Genomic DNA, 19,092 nt, shown 5'->3' with positions numbered 1-19,092 from the left:
AATGGATGTACTTCCTCGGGATGAGAGTCTTCAGCCTTTGCATTGCGGTTATTGAATTTCTTCCCTTTTCGATCGACAAACTTTTTAGAACAAATATAAATGATGCAATGTAACCAAAAGTTATTTATTTTTAAATAAATTCTTAAAAGAATTGCAGTGGGGGTGTGGTTTTGACAAAAAGTACACTGACAGGGCCTTATCGCCTCGGCAAGATCATGAACATGTCCACAATTTAGAGCAGAAAAAAGCACCAACCATACTTACAGCCTTTTCAGCATCCACAGAGATGCGAAGTCTTCTCTCTTTACTCTGTCTAGGCGATTGTATTGCAAAAATCTTTAAAAGCATAAAGTAAAGGTTTAGTCTAAAAACTGGCTACAGCTGGTATAGACATCAAAACACAGATAAGCTGCATATGTAAAAAGTTTGAATTATTGTAGGGCTCCTCGACTTAACAGGCGATCTTTCTGCACGGGGGATCGATCACCTTTTTTGCGATAAGTGTATGTAATCGCATGGGCCCGAGGGCAATTAAGGATTAATTTCACGCATATTTTCAAAGTTTTCACACAATTGCCCGGGTCACGAAGGGACAAGGGCAATTCGGAAAACGTTCAAAATACAAGTGAATTGAAATTAATCCTTAATTACCCGAGGGCACTTGCGATTACTTGTTTATCACATAAAGGGCAAAATTCTGTACAAAGGAAAACTTTCAAGGTCTTGCCGTCGCGTACAGGTTTGCCGGTTGTCATTAAAGAACAGGCTAGCAGTAGAACGGGGAAAGCCTACTATGATAGCAAGCAAAACACAGCAAGTTCAATTCACTCAAAGCAATTTCTTTACAAATAAAACTTTAATTAACCAATCCAGTTTTATTCACCTGTTTTGCGAAGCCTGCAACGGCGTGCAACTAATTCATCGATCGACGGAAGACGTAAACAAGTGTCCAGATGAGCTCTAATAACTTCTTGAATCCAAAACTCTCCTTTCCACCGCGAAAACTTAACATACCAACAAAATTTACGCTGCTTTTTTACGCCGATATGATGACCTGTGACACTAATAGGGCGACCCGAAGCAAAACGAAGAAATTAACTTTCAGTTTGGCAGCCATGAAGCTCTGTAACTGTATGCTTCGTGCGACACTAGCCGTCCCGACCTTTTTCAAGCTGCGAATCAATACATTTTTGGATGGAATAATCCATTTGCTTTTCCAGCAAAAGACTACGCTTTGCTTCATGTCGATTTTCTTTCACGTTAAGATGAAATAACCGCGTTTAGATCAAACTCAGAAGCGATGCGTTTCTGAAATTCCTTTTCAAAATTCGTTTGAAGCGGGAAGTCAACTTAATGCAGGCGTTCCCAGCCAATCAGCATCAAGTAATCATGCCCTCTTGATTACCAAAAGTGCCCTCGTAATTTAGAAAAATGCCCTTTGTCTCAGCCAGTCAGCATTCAGTAATTTTGCCCCGTATGTGATAAATGCAGAAATTCTCGCACGCTCATTGGCTAATTTTCATTGTCAATAAGCGGAGAGACACGTGAATTTATAATTTATGAAATGGGTCAACAAGCGAGAGCGGACAATTTGACAATTTGCTATTGTAAAAAAAAAAAACAACAACAAATTGGCGTAAGTTTTTCATGCGTCTGTCCTGTTATTGACAATGAATTTCGTCATAACATTGACACAGTAGTCTGCGGATCCACACAACTATCGTCTGGTGGATCCACAGCTACTTTGACAACGTTATTGCGAAATTCATGATCAATAACAGGACAGACGCATGCAAAACTGACGTCAATTTGTTAAATGTTCAGTTATCAAACGAGGGTGAAGGGTAAGAGATTTAATGTTCCATATAGACCTTTTTCCCAAGGTAATTTCTCTCCAGTTATTTTTAGACATGGCACCCAGTTCTGTGGAGTCCGCGTAGCAGTAATCCGGAGGTGGCGGGTTCAACTCCACTTCTTACCACTTAGCTGGAGTTGCTTCTCGGTAGACCCTTGTTCAACTCCAGCTCGGTCATGCTTGTAAATAGCCAGCTGGTTTGCCTCCGATCCAGTTCCGATACTTTTCGCCTATTATATTTAATTCATATATTTGTTTATTTCAGTTTAACTAGCATGGCTGTGAACTAGCTAGGTGTTACTAGGCGCTAATAAACAACGACACGTTTTTAAACTTTCGCGGAGAATGTTGCGTGTTTCGTGCTTGTTTTCGAAGAGAATGAAAATATTTGGGCTTTCTTGGGCTTTTTTTAACCCTCCCTCCAAAACCTGGAGTGATCTAAAAATAACTTGACACGTATTACTGTAGAAATAATGCCTTAAGAGCAGTTTGCTGAAAGGATCAACTAAGGTCATGCAAGATAGAAAAAAACCGATTTTCCCAAACTTTGCCAAAATAAAGGCCTCAGTGAACTAGTTCTAAAAATATAAGTTTCAGGTCGTTTAGATTTTTATTTATTTTTTTGCAAATTTTTTTGTATTTTGCGCTCGCGGTGGCCTCAATTGACGCCGAAATCGGGCATTTTTGGGAAGCTCCCGTTCAAAAAGTGAAAGCTTTCTAAAAAAGATTAACCCAGGAAGTCAAAAGACCTTATTTCTTCAGCTTATTCGCAATTTTTTAAATTTTTGTTCCGCGACAGAGCTCACCAAATCTGAATTTAGACGAAATTCAAGGCTCAAAAAAGCATTCTGGTACACGGCTTCACCCAACGAGACTATACTCTGGGAAAGAACAATCATTTCAAATACACTTCGAGCGAAAAAAAAATTGGGGTAAATCAATCGGCGAATTCTGAGAATATTTTCAAAACAGGTCACTTGAGCGATATGAGCGACCCTTTGACCTTTCATGTCATTCCGAAATCAACATACGGCAGCTCTTAATTTGACTAGCAAAATTTGACATTCGTCGGAATACACGTTTCTTTGCTTTTGTTTGTTTTTCTGACATATTTTCAAGGAGAAGAAGTTAGGATTTTGAATTTGGAGGCTTCTACCCGCTATAAAATAAGAACAGCTGGCGTATTTTTGAAATTTGACCCACTTTCGCATTTAGACGGTTGCGTTATAAAGCTCAAGTTGATCGCTGAATTGCACATTTAAAATTCGCTTATAGAAAACGGTGGTATTAACAAGGAAGCAACAATCAACTGCACTTTATGTTTAGGAATTATTCCTTACCTTAGTAGGGATTTCCCAACGGGAAACCACAGCAGTTTTAGCAAATCACAGAGCGAAAGCACCGAGCCATGTCGCACGTGACAGTACCGTAACTTTGAGTTGGCTGGGAGGGTGGGGGGAGGGGGGCGGGGGTAGAGGGGGAGCGAGGTGGTTTCTCGTACTTTAATTGCACGTTTTGACGGGCGAGTACATTTTTGCGATATGTCTTTAACAGGCATTTTAAAAACGGTTTGTATTTGTCAAGATCTGTTATATCCTGAATTGGATCAAAGAAGTAGATAGCTGATGTCACTACAGAAGCGGAACGTTCATGGCACAAAATTTTCACTGCGTTGGTTGGAGTCAATGATTAATGTCACTCGAGTAAAAGAACGTGAAAGAAAACGACGAATCCACTATGAGCAAAAATTTATTGGTTTCTTTGATACAGATGATGATATGGCAACTGTGCGCGTGACCGCTCCCAAAATGTTGGCTGATTTGGGTGACACCGTCATTCTTGAGCAACTGAAAGGCCAATAGTAAGTCAAAGGAAATCTGTGGGAAAATTCAGTTTATGGTAACGACGCGGTGATGCGATGGAAAACATCAAATTTGCCCCCGCCCCACCCCTCAGGGATGTACTCCTCTAATAGACTACACGGGGAGGCTCTACCCGAAAAAGGTATAGCAAGTTTCTGAAAAGGGGATGCGTTGTGCCGACTTTAAGTATGTGAAAGGGTCAGCACTTATCATAGATGGTATATGAAAAAGTTATCTTGTCAGTTAAAACAAGTGTACGAAAGGGTAAGCGTTTAGACGTCGGGCGGGAGCCTCCCCATATGAAATTACCCTCGGATTACTCCTGATCTCTCTTGGGCAGGTGAAGAGTGACTGGTTGGGCGTCAAAAACGCCCAAAAAGTCAGCATGGTTCAATGGAGCTGAAAATAAGTAGCTGGAGGACAGTTTCAGCATTGAACACCAAACCGTTTGCTAGCAAGACCCTGAGAGCGTGGCGAAAGATATGCGTTTTGCAAAGAAAGCAGATATATATAGGTGGAAGATGTTCTCTAGCGACGCGTGCTTTCTCCTTTGCACGACAGATACCGTCATTCATTTTAGTAATGGCATCTAAGATGCATTATGAGTGATTAACTGTTAGAGTTGCGCAGCGTTAGCGAAAGTTCCGTGATACCCGCCAGGTTGTACTTCAAGAAACACAGTTGTAAAACTCTCCGGCCGTGTCATCTTGAACCTGTCCAACATACATATATAAGGAAGGAACTCCGGCGTGAAAACTAATTTGGCATACCCATGCTTAAGACTGCAAGTATTTTATTAGTGTGTAAAACATAGTTTCCAACCAAGGCGCAAAGTGGACAGCATTTATGCATTAGGAAATGAAGACCCGGGTATGTTCTGAGTCTACTGTGTGGTAATTATCCTCATGTTATAAGTTGGCAACTATTCAGTGCCAGACAACAGCAATGTCTTAGCAAACTTCACGTGGAGTTCCATAAAATTCACGGGTCACATATACTTCCAGCTGCTTTATCATAAACTATATAATTGTTTTCCCTCATTACGTCTCACCCATAAGCACTTTTCAACACTCCACTAGGGTTAATTCCCTACTAAATCCACCCGGTACTGACCTCAGATGAATGTCGACCGTTACGTATTATAAGTACGCAGATGTCCTCATATGAGGCTCCTTGTTCCCCTCAACAGTTGTTTGTATTCCATTGTTCTCGCAATTATCCGTACTCGCTCCCTGTTTTACTCACATTTTCTTACCCTTTCCCATGTTCCCCCTTTTTTTGCCTTTGTTCCCCCGTTCCCCAATTGAAATCGATCATGTTCCACTGTTCCAATTAAACATCTTCATGGGAGACCCTTTCGTATGGCTTGAGCTCACTTGACAATACGAGTCTTAACTGGCGTTAAGCTGGTTTGTCCACGCTAGAATCCCATGTCCTCTCTGCTATTTGCTCATATTCGCATGAGCCCATGCCGTGCAAGCTCGGCTTGTTCCAGAAACTACTAGCAAAATGACCCGGTGACCATTCAAGATAAATCACAACATCATCTACGCTAAAGACAAACTCAAAAAAAAGCCAACATAATATCTGATGACTAATTTATGCCATCTATGTAAAAGAGAACAGCATGCAATCCAGCATATGATTTTAAAGTGCTCCCAAGTAGCTTTTTTTACATTGAATCCTTTGACTGAAAGTCGCAAGTCACCAGTGAAAACATTTATTTACCAGACTCAACTCTTTTATACGGACCTACAAACTCACTCAAACACCATCAACCTCTAATGGTGGCCAAATACTTCATTTACAAATGTAACTTGAGTGAACAACCTTTACTCTTCTCCCTGTTTAAGATACAACTTCGAGGAAACATAATGACTGAAAGATACGTCGAAATAAAAAACATAACTATCAAATGGAAATGCCTTATATTAAAACATTTTGTCCCAGAAATTTTGCCACCGCCAACGTCTCCATCTGCAATAGGACAAATTAATTAACCTACTGTGTGTCAATTTTCCCATGTTTTTAAAATTTCTATATCAGCAGCGCCTAGCACTTATTTGTTTATCTCTTGTAGTCTTAAAAGTGCAGTAATTGTCTTTTTATGTGGTATCTACTTTACTCTCTGTTACATTTTACTGAACGGCTTTCCATGAAAAAAAAAAAATAAAAATAAAATAAATATTAATAATAAAAATGACCAGGTGTTCAGTTGATCGGACAACGCGTGTGCAAATTTGTGAAGCAGGCCTTCCGCTAGCCTGCAAACAGGCTCCCCGGTGAGCCCGAACGAAGCGAGGGTCCCGCCGCGATCGCTTACCTCATTCCTCTGTTTCGCGCTCGCCGAATTTTTTTTTCCGTCCTCGCCAGAAGCCTGTTCGCAGGCTAGCGTTCCGCTTCTGTAGTGAGGTACTTCATTGATCCAGTCAAGGATGTACCAAATCTTTACATACGCAAACAGTTTCAATGTGACTCGCCCGTAAAATCTCACCACGACGAGCGTCCATTGCTGCCCTCCCCCTACCCTCCACCCCCACTATCTCCTGACCAACGCTAAATTACGGTACTGTCACGTGCGACATGGCTCGGTGCTTTCGCTCTGTGATTTGCTAAAACTGCTGTGGTTTCCCGTTGGGAAATCCCTACTAAGGTAAGGAATAATTCCTAAACATTAAGTGCAGTTGATTGTTGCTTCCTTGTTAATACCGCCGTTTTCTAAAAGCGAATTTTAACTTGTAATTCGGCGATCAACTTGAGCTTTATAACGTAACCGTCTAAATGCGAAAGTGGGTCAAATTTCAAAAATACGCCAGCTGTTCTTATTTTATAGCGGGTAGAAGCCTCCAAATTCAAAATTCTAACTTCTTCTACTTGAGAATATGTCATAAAAGCAAACAAAAGCAAAGAAACGTTGCTATGGTAACCTATTGTGCCAAGAAAATGATAAGAGCGTGTTCACCAATGATTGAGCAGTTTTTAGGTACCATGATTGTAGCATCAAGTGATAAAGAGTAGTTATAACGACTCATCCAAATCTAAGTGTTGGAAACCGTTTAGAGCCACCTTAAATTTACACCGCGAATAAGCAGAAGAAATAAGGTCTTTTGACTTCCTGGGTTAATCTTTTTTAGAAAGCTTTCACTTTTTGAACGTGAGCTTCCCAAAAATGCCCGATTTCGGCGTCAATTGTGGCCGCCGCGAGCGCAAAATACAAAAAAAAAATTGCAAAAAAACTAAATAAAAATCTAAACGACCTGAAACTTATATCTTTAGAACTAGTTAGCTGAGGCCTTTATTTTGGCAAAGTTTGGGAAAATCGGTTTTTTTCTATCTTGCATGACCTCAGTTGATCCTTACAGCAAACTGCTCTTAGTGAGGATATCGTTTTGGTTAATTAAATCCAAAGAATATTATAGAAATCAGGATGAGTATGTGATGAGGTAGAGAACCACTTACATAGTTTCTATGATTCGTAATCCTTTCAATGCTCCTGGCTCTATCTCCGAAATGTTGTTGTTGTTAAGTGTTCTAATAAACAGACAGATAAATAGAGGGAGACAAAATTAATATAAGAGACAAGTGACACCACTTATCTCCACAGTTAAGTTGTAAACTATTTTCATAGTTCGCTTTACGACTTACAAAAGTTTACATCGACTGTTGCGATCAAAGACACCTGTTGCAATTTTTGACAATTTGTTACCATGAAGGAATCTGAAATTAAAACAGAAACAATACCTTGAGCTTCTAAATGTGAAGCTATGTTAATGGTCATATGTAACAAGTATGAACTCAACTGATTCACTGGTGAGCATGAAGTCACAGAATGCTGGTTTGAAGTGAAGAGTAAACGTTTAGGTTACCAACTGAGTAGGTTACTCAGAAGGGGCAGAGCGACCATATACGCCAGTTCGCCTATGCGTACCTCCGAAAATCCAGAAAAATATATTTTTTTATACATTTATTATCGAAAATTGTCTTTAATAAGTTAAATCAGCTGGTTTGAGTCTCTAGCGTCTCCTGTTAAACCTATTATCAGTTATCCCAAAGGTTATCAAATAAACAAGTTAGGTCTGGATAGTAGCAGACATGTTGAGATTTTAAGAAACAACACAACGTTTTTTAAAACATGTTTCAACAGAATATTCTGTCATCTTCAGTTTAAATTACAAAGTACAGAGTTGAACATATAGTGTGCGCAGAATGCTAATTGACTATAAGCACAAAAGGAAAGATAGCAATGTAAAATATTACAAAAAAAGTTTTAAATCAACATGATAAAGTCGATGATTTAGTGTAGGTTTTTCCCATTAAATATGAATAGCTTCTTTTATCTTAATCTAGAAGGTGGTGGAAGCGTGATCTAGGATACGGAAACAGCCATTGGAGCATGAAGTGCGGCATTGCTGAGAATTTTGTAAGTGTTTGAAAATTTGAGAGGTCCTATCACTGAACATGTGCTCACGTAAGCACGTGGAAAATGCCGGGTGGTTTCGCCGAGATAACAGGCATTACAGCCCGCACACAAAAGCTTGTATACCACACCCGCACGGAGTCCACGAGGGATAGGATATTTCACACCAAACATGTTGCCGATTTTAAAGGATGAGAAAACTAACTTAATATCAATGCTGTTACAATAACGTTTAGCAAAGTGGCGAATCTTTTTACATTGGTCCTTTCTCTATTATCGCGCAAAAAAAGAAAAGACTCGCTTCTTTGCTAAACGTGCCGCATTTCATGCTTTAATGGCTGTTTCCGTATCCTAGATCACGCTTCCACCACCTTCCAGATTAAGATAAAAGAAGCTATTCATATTTAATGGGAAAAACCTACACTAAATCATCGACTTTATCATGTTGATTTAAAACTTTCTTTGTAATATTTTACATTGCTATCTTTCCTTTTGTGCTTATAGTCAATTAGCATTCCGCGCACACTATATGTTCAACTCTGTACTTTGTAATTTAAACTAAAGATGACAGAATATTCTGATGAAACATGTTTTAAAAAACGTTGTGTTGCTTCTCAAAATAAACGAGTTACTATTATACTCCCTGTTCTGATTTATGAAACTGTTTCCTGAAAAACCAGGGAAATGGCATTTCCGAGCCTCTAAAATTAAAAATTTTCCGGAACATGCCCTCAAACCCCCAAGTGACTCGCCCTTCGGCGGTTGATTAGCTTTCTCTTTGCTGCGTACTCCTTGCAAAATTCACCCTTCTGCTTTTAGCACCGTACTTTCGTTACAAGTATCACTTGACTGATCACTTACAGACGCCCTAGGAAGTCGTTTCTCTCAAAGGAGTTTTTCTCTATGAGGTAAATCTCATTCATTTCCAAGTACCTGCCAAGAAGTCAGTTAATCTGCATAAGATGAATTAAGAACTATTGTGCCAAACAGTTTAGAAGGTCATTCAATTAGCGAAATTAGTTTTGATATTGTTTCTATCAAACTTTCCCTATACTTACTTTTGGATGCCATTTTCTTTAGCTGTCTTCGTTTCACATTGTTAAACTTAAACGCTTCTAAGCTTGGTTCCCTTTTTGGGGGTTTCTTGGGGTATCAAGCACTGGGGAAACGTAGTACAGTAGAACTTCTCAACAAAGGCCACATTGGAGACAAATGAAAGTGGCCGTTGTGGGGAATATGACACCTGTCTTTTTTTTTTTTTTCTATTTTCTCTGAGTGGAGCATTTCTTATATTTCATATTGTTGCATATAAATACGAAGCACGATCAAAGTATATCAATAAAACAGAAACCAAACTGAAACAGAGACCAACGATCCGCAGTAAAGATCAAGTTTCGTGACCTTTTACAATAGAAAATGGAGTTTTGTATGCACCGATCGTCCGTTGTTCATTAACTGGCTGGAATAGAGAGATTATTTTGAGAGATGGCCGTTTCCTTTGTGGAGAGGTGAGCGTTGCTATAAGAGTGAATGCATGTACCATCAGCGGGATAAAAACGACGGAAAGTGGCTTTTGTAGAAGGGAGACCCTTATAATTAGTGAAGGAGATATCACCTTACTACGCAGTCTGCTCTAAGCAAGCCAAACCCTTGCTCCATTAAACGTATGAAATGAATCGAAACGTTCAGTTCCTCAAATATTCAGATGGATTGTCTCCAAAGAAAAATCTGTCTTGCTGGCTCATACATGGGTAATTTTTCACCAGTGCCTCCACATCCCGTCTAGTCGCCAAGGGACTTGACGACAAAAATTAAATTACAACATGCAATGTACTTACAACTGTGTAATGTAGCGAAGATTACTGAAGGAGGTGTTGCTGATTGTGCTTATAGAGTTTCTGGCCAAGTTTCTAACAAAAATGGAGATATCTCATGTATATGCAAGACCTGATTTTTTTAAAAAAACAAATTGAATCGCCAGAAAAGATTAAACTCTCAATTTTCTTTGCCTCATGTTTCTAAAATACCATAAAAGCATTACTACATTAGCAAAAAGGCCGCTAACTTTCAACGCCAGCACCAAGATCATTCATAAATTGGGATCATATTGACAATTTAACGTCCGGCAAAACTGACTTTCATTGCAGAATTAAGAAGACTCTGTTCATTGAAGAGCTAAAGCCCTCACTAAATGTCAACGTTAGTAGTGAGAAGCTGTTGCTTTACTAGCTGTTAATTCTCATGTCCTCCACACAGGTAAAAATAATGCTGTTACTGAGATCATTTTTCTCAGTCTAGGTTGCAGACCCCTAATATTTACGATATAAATAGTTTTGAAATATTTTGTAACGGTCACTTTTGAAAATGTGTGTAGACTAGCATACGAAACGTCAAGTTCAGTATTAAAATACGTTGGAATCCATGACAATGTATATCAACACTGTTCGTGTTAACTCATATTGTCGTCATTGCCAATGTCACCGGCTTTGTCTCATTGTAGTTTTTACAAATTACAGTGGAACCTCGATTTAACGAAGTCGCTGGGGACCGGCCAAATTTGTTCGTTAAATCGAGGGTTCGTTATATCAAAAACTCGATATAACGAATTTGAGGGGAAACGACCAAAATGTTCGTTATATCGAGGTCATAGTTAATAATCGATTTGTAACACAGGTGACTTCTGTCACGCAATTCAATGCAATTTTCGTCACCCAGAAGTGCCGCGTTTTGAGATGCAATTCATGAAGCATGGTGGCTTTCAGTATCAATTATTTTCACTCTTGAGCAGACGCGCAGGTTTTCTTTACAAAAGAATGACACTTTCAGAGTAGCGATTTAAAAATGTTACAACATAGAGGTTATACAGAAAATTGTCTATGCAAACAACGAAACGGGCTTTAGTGTTGTTATGTTGCACTACCCAACATTTCCGGAATTCAAAGAAGATAGAGCAGAAGTTAATTGATGTCGAAATACTATAGTGCCAATGTCTATGACATATAATAAGCCGTTGACTGAAAGGTTGCTGTCTCTTTACCATAAGGATTACAAGCATTTGTTGACTGTTGATCTGTTCAGCGTTTATCTTTTGTCGAGTGTTGACACTGTAATTCGTTATATCGAGGTATGTTTTACGTTTGGGCTTCCGGATTATGTTCGTTAAATCGAAGAATTCGTTATATCGAGGTACGTTATATCGAGGTTCTATTCCATACATTTTACTGTAACTTTGGCCGGGACCTAGGATATCGTTCGTTATATCGAGGACTTCGTTAAATAGAGGTTCGTTAAATCGAGGTTCCACTGTACCATTGATAATGCTTTGCGGGGTACAAAATAATAATAAATAATAATAGCTTACAGTGTGCTTAGTGCCTTCAAGAAAGAAAATGAATTTGGCTCGATCTCCTTTATTCCACAAAGTTCCATTTCCCTGTGGTTGATAAACAGAGAAAAATTAAAGGTGTTATTCTGGCGTTATATCGAGCATGACATGAAATGAAACCACTTAGTTAGGTACTCACAGGTCATTAAGGCGAGATAAGCCTCTTAAAAGACCAGCGTGGAGGAACTGCAAAGGGTTATTGCTTAGTTTCCTATCACAAACAAGAAAAATACCAATTATTTCTAATGCACGTTTTACACCGACCCTTTAAGTCGGAAAATTTTGGTAAAATTATTTTCGCGTAATTTTAATGAATTAACTACATTGCATGTGATCTGAAATGTGACAACGAATTAACAAGAGAAGCAGCTAAATATTGTATTGTATTGTTTCCTATTTTAGACTTAATTCAGGTGGTACCTCTCCAGTAAAGATTAAGTTAGAATTAAATTTAAAAATCAATTAAAGGCTAGTCTATAAATCATGCATCATGCAGGTCGACTGTGTGAAATTTGGTGTGGTATAAGATGAGAGAGTAAAATTGTGATAAGCAACCAGCCATACACTCCCTTGGTCTCCCTTGATATGTTTACGATATAATAAACTAGTTTACCAGTGAACAGGAAGAGAAGTTCTGCGTAAACTTGCGCGAGCGTTGCTATTTTCTGTTTCAAAGGGGTTCTTCATACAAATTTTGCGCAAGTAACTGACTTCAATTGCTATTATTTTGTGGAAAATTTTGAACAATTTTTCCCTGTATAAATATTTTTTTTCGAAATTACCTTGCGTCGCGTATTTTATCAGGTGATCATGTCCGTGGTACAAACTGACATCGACAATAGGGTTACAACAGCAAGGGTGCGAAAATGTGCCAGTTATTGTAGAGTTATGCTAGAGTCTTAATGAGAGGGAAGCAAGACATGATCCATTACTCACAAGGTCCGTAACAATTTCAGTGTTGCAAAAACCCCTTCTGGAAGACTCGAAATGTTGTTGTCAGATAAGATCCTTTAAGAGAATTTAATTGTTTTAAAAACACAATGGAGCCCAAATTTCTAACCAATAATCTAACTATAATAGTCTTAGAGCAGTTGTGCAGCTGCAAAAGTGGTGTAAAATGTTAAACACAGTTAAGACCTTCGATACGAGTAATATATTCTCACAATTTGTTGCTGAATTAATAATCACGTCGCATTGCAAATTGAAAGCATCTCTTGAGGTGTTTCCAATCGTGCTGAAAGTTGTGGCAGACGCTGTACTAAGGTGAACTCGAGTTTGTTTCGTGCAGCATCTTACAGAAATCCGCAACGTGGGAGGTATTACATTACCAACTATTCTGTTTCATTTTGCAGTGCAGCGTTGAACGACAAAGTAATGAAAATGTTTCTCGATTTACTTAGGCTACATTATATATGAAATTAGAGCTAGGGGAAGGAGACAAAGAAGATAAATACATGTAGTTTCTCAATTAATACAGGTTAATAATAATGCAACCTTTACAGACTTCACAGGCACAGATTTGAAGCACCTTACTACATGAAATTTTCGCGACACGTTTATTTCGCGATTACATTACATATGAAATTAGAGCTAGGGGAAGGAGATAAAGAAGGTAAATACATGTAGTTTCTCAATTAATATAGGTTAATAATAGTGCAACCTTTACAGACTTCACAGGCACAGATTTGAAGCACCTTAATACATGAAATTTTCGCGACACGTTAATTTCGCGATTAAAAAAAATCGCGAAATTAAAGTGACGCGAACAGTAAGTGTCGCGAACATAACATGACGCGAAAATTAAGTGACTTACATTATGTTACTGTTGACATATAGTCCTTCCGTTGTGTTTTTGTTAATTTGACGTTATTGTGCCTCTGATAAAGTCGGTTTAGTGAATTCGAGGACATGTTAAAGTAACATTGCCAAGGAAATCAATTGTGTTACCCAAAAACGCGAAGTAAAAGTGATTCAAAATACCCAATTTTCGCAAATCGCGGAAATTAAGCGTCGCGAAATATGCGCACCTCAAAAATCACGAAAAAAACGTGTCGCGAAAATTTGTTTAGTGTCACATGATTTCAAAATCAATTTACCTTTTACATTTTACTTTTCTTCTAATTCCAATGATAGGGTTTAAGGTAAAGTAGTTATATGTTTGCGATATTTAGCTTTCAAGACATCATCACAACTTACAGTGCTCTAAGGGTTCTCCTGTAGTAGAACGTTCCGTTGGTGATGTTTGTAAGTTTGTTGCCTTTCAAATTTCTGTGATGAACGTGGGATGTAAAATATAACGCATTTGTACATATCATTGTACTAAACGGCAACATAACTCTTCACTTTGTAAGAGCGTGCTTGTAGACATTGCTACGAAGGGAATAATGTAAGAAACGTGCGGATGAAGAACGAGATGAAATAAGAAAAGTGATTTCATCCCCGCCCAATTTTGATGAAACCCCTAAGGGCTAGTTTTCATTAGCACATAAGCATAAGCATTATTGACATACGCAAACGTAGTTAGGTAACTGTTCTACCAAAAGGCATAATGATAAAAATCTTGCTGCCTCTCCGTCTGTTGCTTCTGCTTATGATTATGCTCTGATGAAAACCAGCTTTAAGAAAGGGCTTTTTTGAAAAGAGCTTTATTCGCTAATAAATGTGCTTTACAATGTGCTTTTGTTTAATATTTTCATTGAACATTGTAATTTTCTTTAGTAAGAGTGAGTACAAATAAAGATTGATTATTAAAACTACAGTAGTGCGGGAAATCGTAACCAATTAACAGTCGCATGACACAGTCACAACATCACATCACAGCTATTGCCCTACCCCACTCCCAAACGAGCCGATTTTGTAAATTGGGTACTAAACGAAGCCGTTGAATCTCGAGGTCGAAAAACTGGCTCTAGTTTTCACAGACTTTTAGCCAGAAAGTAAAGAGCTTGATAGCTGTTAACAACAAACATGGCCGTAAAAGAAAAATAAGGCGTGCTGTAGTCTGATGTAGCCTATTATCGACCGCTGTTTCGGGATAAGAGCCCGCACGCGACCACACTCAGGAGAGCGTTGGAAATCGAGCCTGGGCGTGCTGATCTCTCTCCAAAATTAAACCCCAAGGTTGATGTATCATTGTCAATATACTTTACTTGACTTAGACAGTCTAACGTTAGCTTACATAGTGTTGATCTTGTACAGTTTATAAAACGCACTAGCCTCGATAACTTGAATGTTGTTATTTTCCAGGTACCTGTCGGAGCAGAAATACAACATTGAAAGGAATTCAATAAAACATGTTTATATGTGTAATAAAGAAGGACAACGTTTTTGTTAATTGTAAGTCACCAGCTCTTGACCTTTCCGTGTGTGTTTTGAATCAAGTTTTGCATTTGTATGCCTTGCCAAGAAAAATGCCATTCTGCAACTACTGTCAGTTCAGTAGCAATAGCAGACTTAAATAACTGCACAACAATAACTGTTGTAAACAATGTAATCGATGTACGACGTGTGAACTGCAAAATATTGCATTGTTAGTAGTTTTTGTGTGTTGATTTAAAAAAAATGAAATAAACTTACATTTTATGAACTTAACTAAATGTAAGCAAAATTCAAACTCTTATGTTGGTATCGATGCATATTCTGAAACTCAGTAAACTGGGGTTGATAAAACTGAAGTTCCCTACAACAGAAAAATCGGACACTACTCACAGTTCATAGAGATATCTTAGACCGTTGAATGTTTTGTTCTTGAGAATCTCAACTTTGTTTCTAGCTAACGATCTGCGTTGACAAATTGAAGAAATAAATATCATTTCAACCGACCGATGTTACGAATTGGGATACAAACACTTTTTGTCATGTATAGACTGTCTAAATAGGGTGAAAATAGACTAACAAAATACTTACAAATAACCTAAACTGAGTCTTTTTTCTGCAAAGCTTTCAAAGGTTCCTGGTTCTATGGTCGCGATACTGTTATCGTCCAGAAGTCTATAAAACAAACAACGACATGTTTTTGTTTTTTGCCTCTCTTTTTTTATCATTACAAAATGTCAATAATATTATTCTTTTAATGCTTTTACAAACTTACAAACACTTACAGTACATTAAACAACCTGCTTACAATATTTTGCATTACATTACCTTTTTACTTACAATATGCAATAAGTACTTATTATGGCATAACCTACTTACACTTTGCGTTACTTAAGGACTTACAATACACTATAATTACAATACAATACACATTACTTTACTTAAGGACTTACAATAGACTGTTTTTACGTGCACAAAAAAAGGAAGAAAAAAAAAACTCTCAATAAATTACTAACAGACACGCCTTAACCGGTGAGAAAGAATTTCCACTTCTGTTGAAATTCCCTTCACCATTCAACGTAGCAGCAATATATTTTGCTATCTCGATTTTATCCTGCACTAATGGGATGAAGTCGCTGAAAACGAACATAGAGGATATTACACGGTGGCGAGAAGATATGAATTTTATGTTCTTGCCACGAGAACATAAAATTCATATCTTCGAGCCAACGTGTAATGTTCTTTTTATTATATGGAGAAACCAATTCAACAAAAGCAAAAGGCGGGAATCGTGACGTCATTGAACGATACGACACTCACAAAGGTGACATACGGAAAATACGACACTCCGGTCCCGGATGAAGTGGCGTATGGAATCTACGAGTGGTTTAGTTCCCAGTAAAACACTCTTCTCCATATAATAAATAGTATTATTTAGCGCGTTGATCTGTAGAAAATATTTCCCTAGCATTATGAGGTGGTTGAGGGCCAAACGGTGCGTACAGGGACGAGTAATTCCAAATAATACCTCTGGCTCGGAGAGAAGTAAACTCGCATTACTAACGGTAGAATACCAACTTTGGAGCTTTTCCCAAAAAGACGACGCTTGCGGGTAGCTAATAAACAAATGACGTATGTTTGGGCAATCAGAGGGGCAGAAAGGGCAGGATGGGGAGACAACCTGTTTCATTTAATTTTGAATAATATACTGTTCGTGGCTAAAATGTTGTGCATAATTTTGTGCTGGAATATTGCCATTTTAACATCTTTTGTGGCTTTGACCGGCAGAAGATAAGTTTTATTTAGATTCTCTTTTGCGATACCGTATGATAAGAGTATTTTTCTGAAGTGGGAGGAGGAAGATTTTCAAGGGTTAACAGTTTGTCGTATACCATTTTGCATGCTGTAGTACAGATTGGCTGCGGGAGTGTAGTAGAGTCGCCAGAATTAACGTGAAGGAGCTTCTTCCAGCTTTGGGGGATGATGGATATAAGGCCATGATATTGTAAAAAGTTGCAATTTAGCGTGTATTTATTGCGCACGGAAAGGAAAGGCAGGAAGTAACTTTCATGCTCGTCAACGAGGTCTAACATTTGCTTTATTCCTGCTCGGTGCCAATGAGGCAGATATACCATTTTTTTTGTCAATCGTAATGAATTTGCTGTTTCAGATTGTCTGAGACAGTACCTCGGTCTTGCTGTGAGGTGTCGTTGACACGATTTCTTGCCAATGATGAATAATTTGTTTGCAAAATTCCGGAAGATTGCCATTAAGATCAAAAAGGTTGTAGTCATAATTACATTAAAAGAGCTCAGTGCCGCCAACAGTAGAGAGTGAGACGATTTTTTAATATACTTCCACGGTGCGTCTGAGTCGGAGCACAGCCGTTTTACCCAAGTTAATTTCAAAGTCTTATCGTAAAGAACAAAATCTTTCATGCCAAGACCGTTATCGGATTTCGACATGTATAACAACGACATGTTTAGCTCTACTTCTGGTAAAACCATTAAATTCAGTTACGCCAAAGCGGCATCTAACAGTCTTCGGCCGTTTCGATACAAGTCGTCTCGATACAAGTTGAAGTCGATTCGATCCGGATCTAAAACTGAAGTCAACTTGGTTGGAGAAAAAGACTTGTGGAATGGCCTTGAGTTACAAAAATATACATGGAAAAAAGCTATATCTGAACAAAGAGTACAAAATGGGTTAAAATCGCCAAAAATATTCAGTAGCACGTACCATGAAAGGTATTTATGCAATAACAAAACTACTGCCTTGAAGCGTACTGAGATTTTGAACCGTTATACTCACATTTCCATCGCGCTGTATTGAAGTCCTTCGAGCGTGTAATTGTTTATTTCACTGATGTTGTTTCCTTTCAAAACCCTTCCAAAACAGTGAAATAAGAAAACGTTGGTCATAAACATAAAGATGTTGTAAGTTCTGAGTACACACAGTCATTGCCGTACGGCCAGTTCAGTGACTGAACAATGAAAATTCTTCCCTTTATAACCCACAGAACCTTAGTTTAGTCCTGGCATCCATGTCATAAACGACAGTTGCATTAATAGCTACTTGATAGTCATTCATAAAGATGAAAAACGCCTACAGCATTTGAAACCATGCACATATAATTCCCAGACCACCCTAGGGACTCCATAGCTAGTATTCCGTGAACAATTCTCCGTAGGAAAAAAGATGGTGGCTGTACATTTTACAACAATATCTGGCGAATCTTACACAACTCATAAAGTACAAGGAAAGCCATATTTTTGCAATATTTGTTCCCTATGCTAACGAGTAGTGTATGCTAGGTTTCAAGATGTTAGAACTTTTCTGAACGTTTTTATGAACCTTATTTAAAAAAGTTTTCGTGCGCTAAGAACTATGGGTAAATGCACCAGTCGCCACCTTTTTTCCTACGGAGGATTTAATAATTTTTTTATCTGTAACAAAGAGCATACAGATATTGAGATAAAGAGAGAGACAAAGAAAAGGGGGATTTCAAAACTTCATTATGAGGTCGATACCTAAGCACTTACAGCAATTTAAGACTCTTGATATCTGAGAATGTTCTAGAGGCTATACTCTGAATTCTGTTCTCAGTCAGGTATCTGATAATATAAAGCGATTTGAAATGATAAAACTTGACTATAGCATAGTTTAAACAAACAAAATCGTGACCGTTATTGTGTTTGGATATCTGATCTTAATTAAAGCACACAAGAGATTACAAGTGTAGTCTCTTGGCATAGATTTTTACGATTAAATTTCCCCGTTTTCTTTTTAGTTTTAATTTCGATTGAAAAGGTATACATGTATCAAACACTCAAGACAGTGTTTGACACATTCTCTTACGGCTCGGTGTTTAGAAATGTGGTCAAACGCGGTCTTTCGTGTTTTATATATTACATAGCTTTCATTAGTTTCAATTCAATGTATTTCCATGCCAGAAAGATCGAAATAACGTCGCAGGTGAAAAACGGCTATCAGTTAACTCCGACATCGCTTTTCCGTTAAACTGACTGAGGAAAAAAATGACCTAACCCTACCTCTAACACTACCCCTAATCCTAACCCTTACCCTAATCCCCAGTGATGCTAATCAACGTGGCATAACTTCGTTGCACCATTTCGACCCGTCAATAGACCCATTGCATAAATGGTGCCTGTGTTTGAATAACAATCCTTTGTTCATCCTTAGCCTCGTATTTATGTTTCAAGACAAAGGGTTGGGATGTATAAGTATTGTTATTCAA

At 38.2% G+C, this 19,092-nt stretch overlaps 1 protein-coding gene across 1 annotated transcript in view; it reads right to left on the bottom strand.

The window, feature by feature from the left end:
* The window catches only part of LOC149106344 (uncharacterized), a 36,115-nt gene that overhangs the window by 7,597 nt on the left and 9,426 nt on the right, over nucleotides 1–19,092 (bottom strand). The window contains exons 10-23 of the mRNA XM_089297353.1: nucleotides 18,377–18,448; nucleotides 17,646–17,720; nucleotides 15,426–15,509; nucleotides 15,228–15,299; nucleotides 14,698–14,769; nucleotides 13,716–13,787; nucleotides 12,456–12,527; nucleotides 11,659–11,730; nucleotides 11,496–11,567; nucleotides 9,973–10,044; nucleotides 8,996–9,067; nucleotides 7,363–7,434; nucleotides 7,177–7,248; nucleotides 265–336 (exon numbers count right to left, since the gene is read on the bottom strand). Coding sequence (XP_089153479.1) covers nucleotides 265–336; nucleotides 7,177–7,248; nucleotides 7,363–7,434; nucleotides 8,996–9,067; nucleotides 9,973–10,044; nucleotides 11,496–11,567; nucleotides 11,659–11,730; nucleotides 12,456–12,527; nucleotides 13,716–13,787; nucleotides 14,698–14,769; nucleotides 15,228–15,299; nucleotides 15,426–15,509; nucleotides 17,646–17,720; nucleotides 18,377–18,448 — 1,023 coding nt within the window. The remainder of the gene's footprint in view (nucleotides 1–264; nucleotides 337–7,176; nucleotides 7,249–7,362; nucleotides 7,435–8,995; nucleotides 9,068–9,972; nucleotides 10,045–11,495; nucleotides 11,568–11,658; nucleotides 11,731–12,455; nucleotides 12,528–13,715; nucleotides 13,788–14,697; nucleotides 14,770–15,227; nucleotides 15,300–15,425; nucleotides 15,510–17,645; nucleotides 17,721–18,376; nucleotides 18,449–19,092) is intronic.

The sequence above is a fragment of the Orbicella faveolata genome, unplaced genomic scaffold (assembly GCF_042242905.1).
Source record: "Orbicella faveolata isolate gen_17 unplaced genomic scaffold, um_ofav_v1 contig_3, whole genome shotgun sequence".
Lineage (NCBI taxonomy): Eukaryota > Metazoa > Cnidaria > Anthozoa > Scleractinia > Merulinidae > Orbicella > Orbicella faveolata.
The sequence above is the reverse complement of the archived record's forward strand: the minus strand, read 5'-3'. Positions and strand labels throughout refer to the sequence as shown.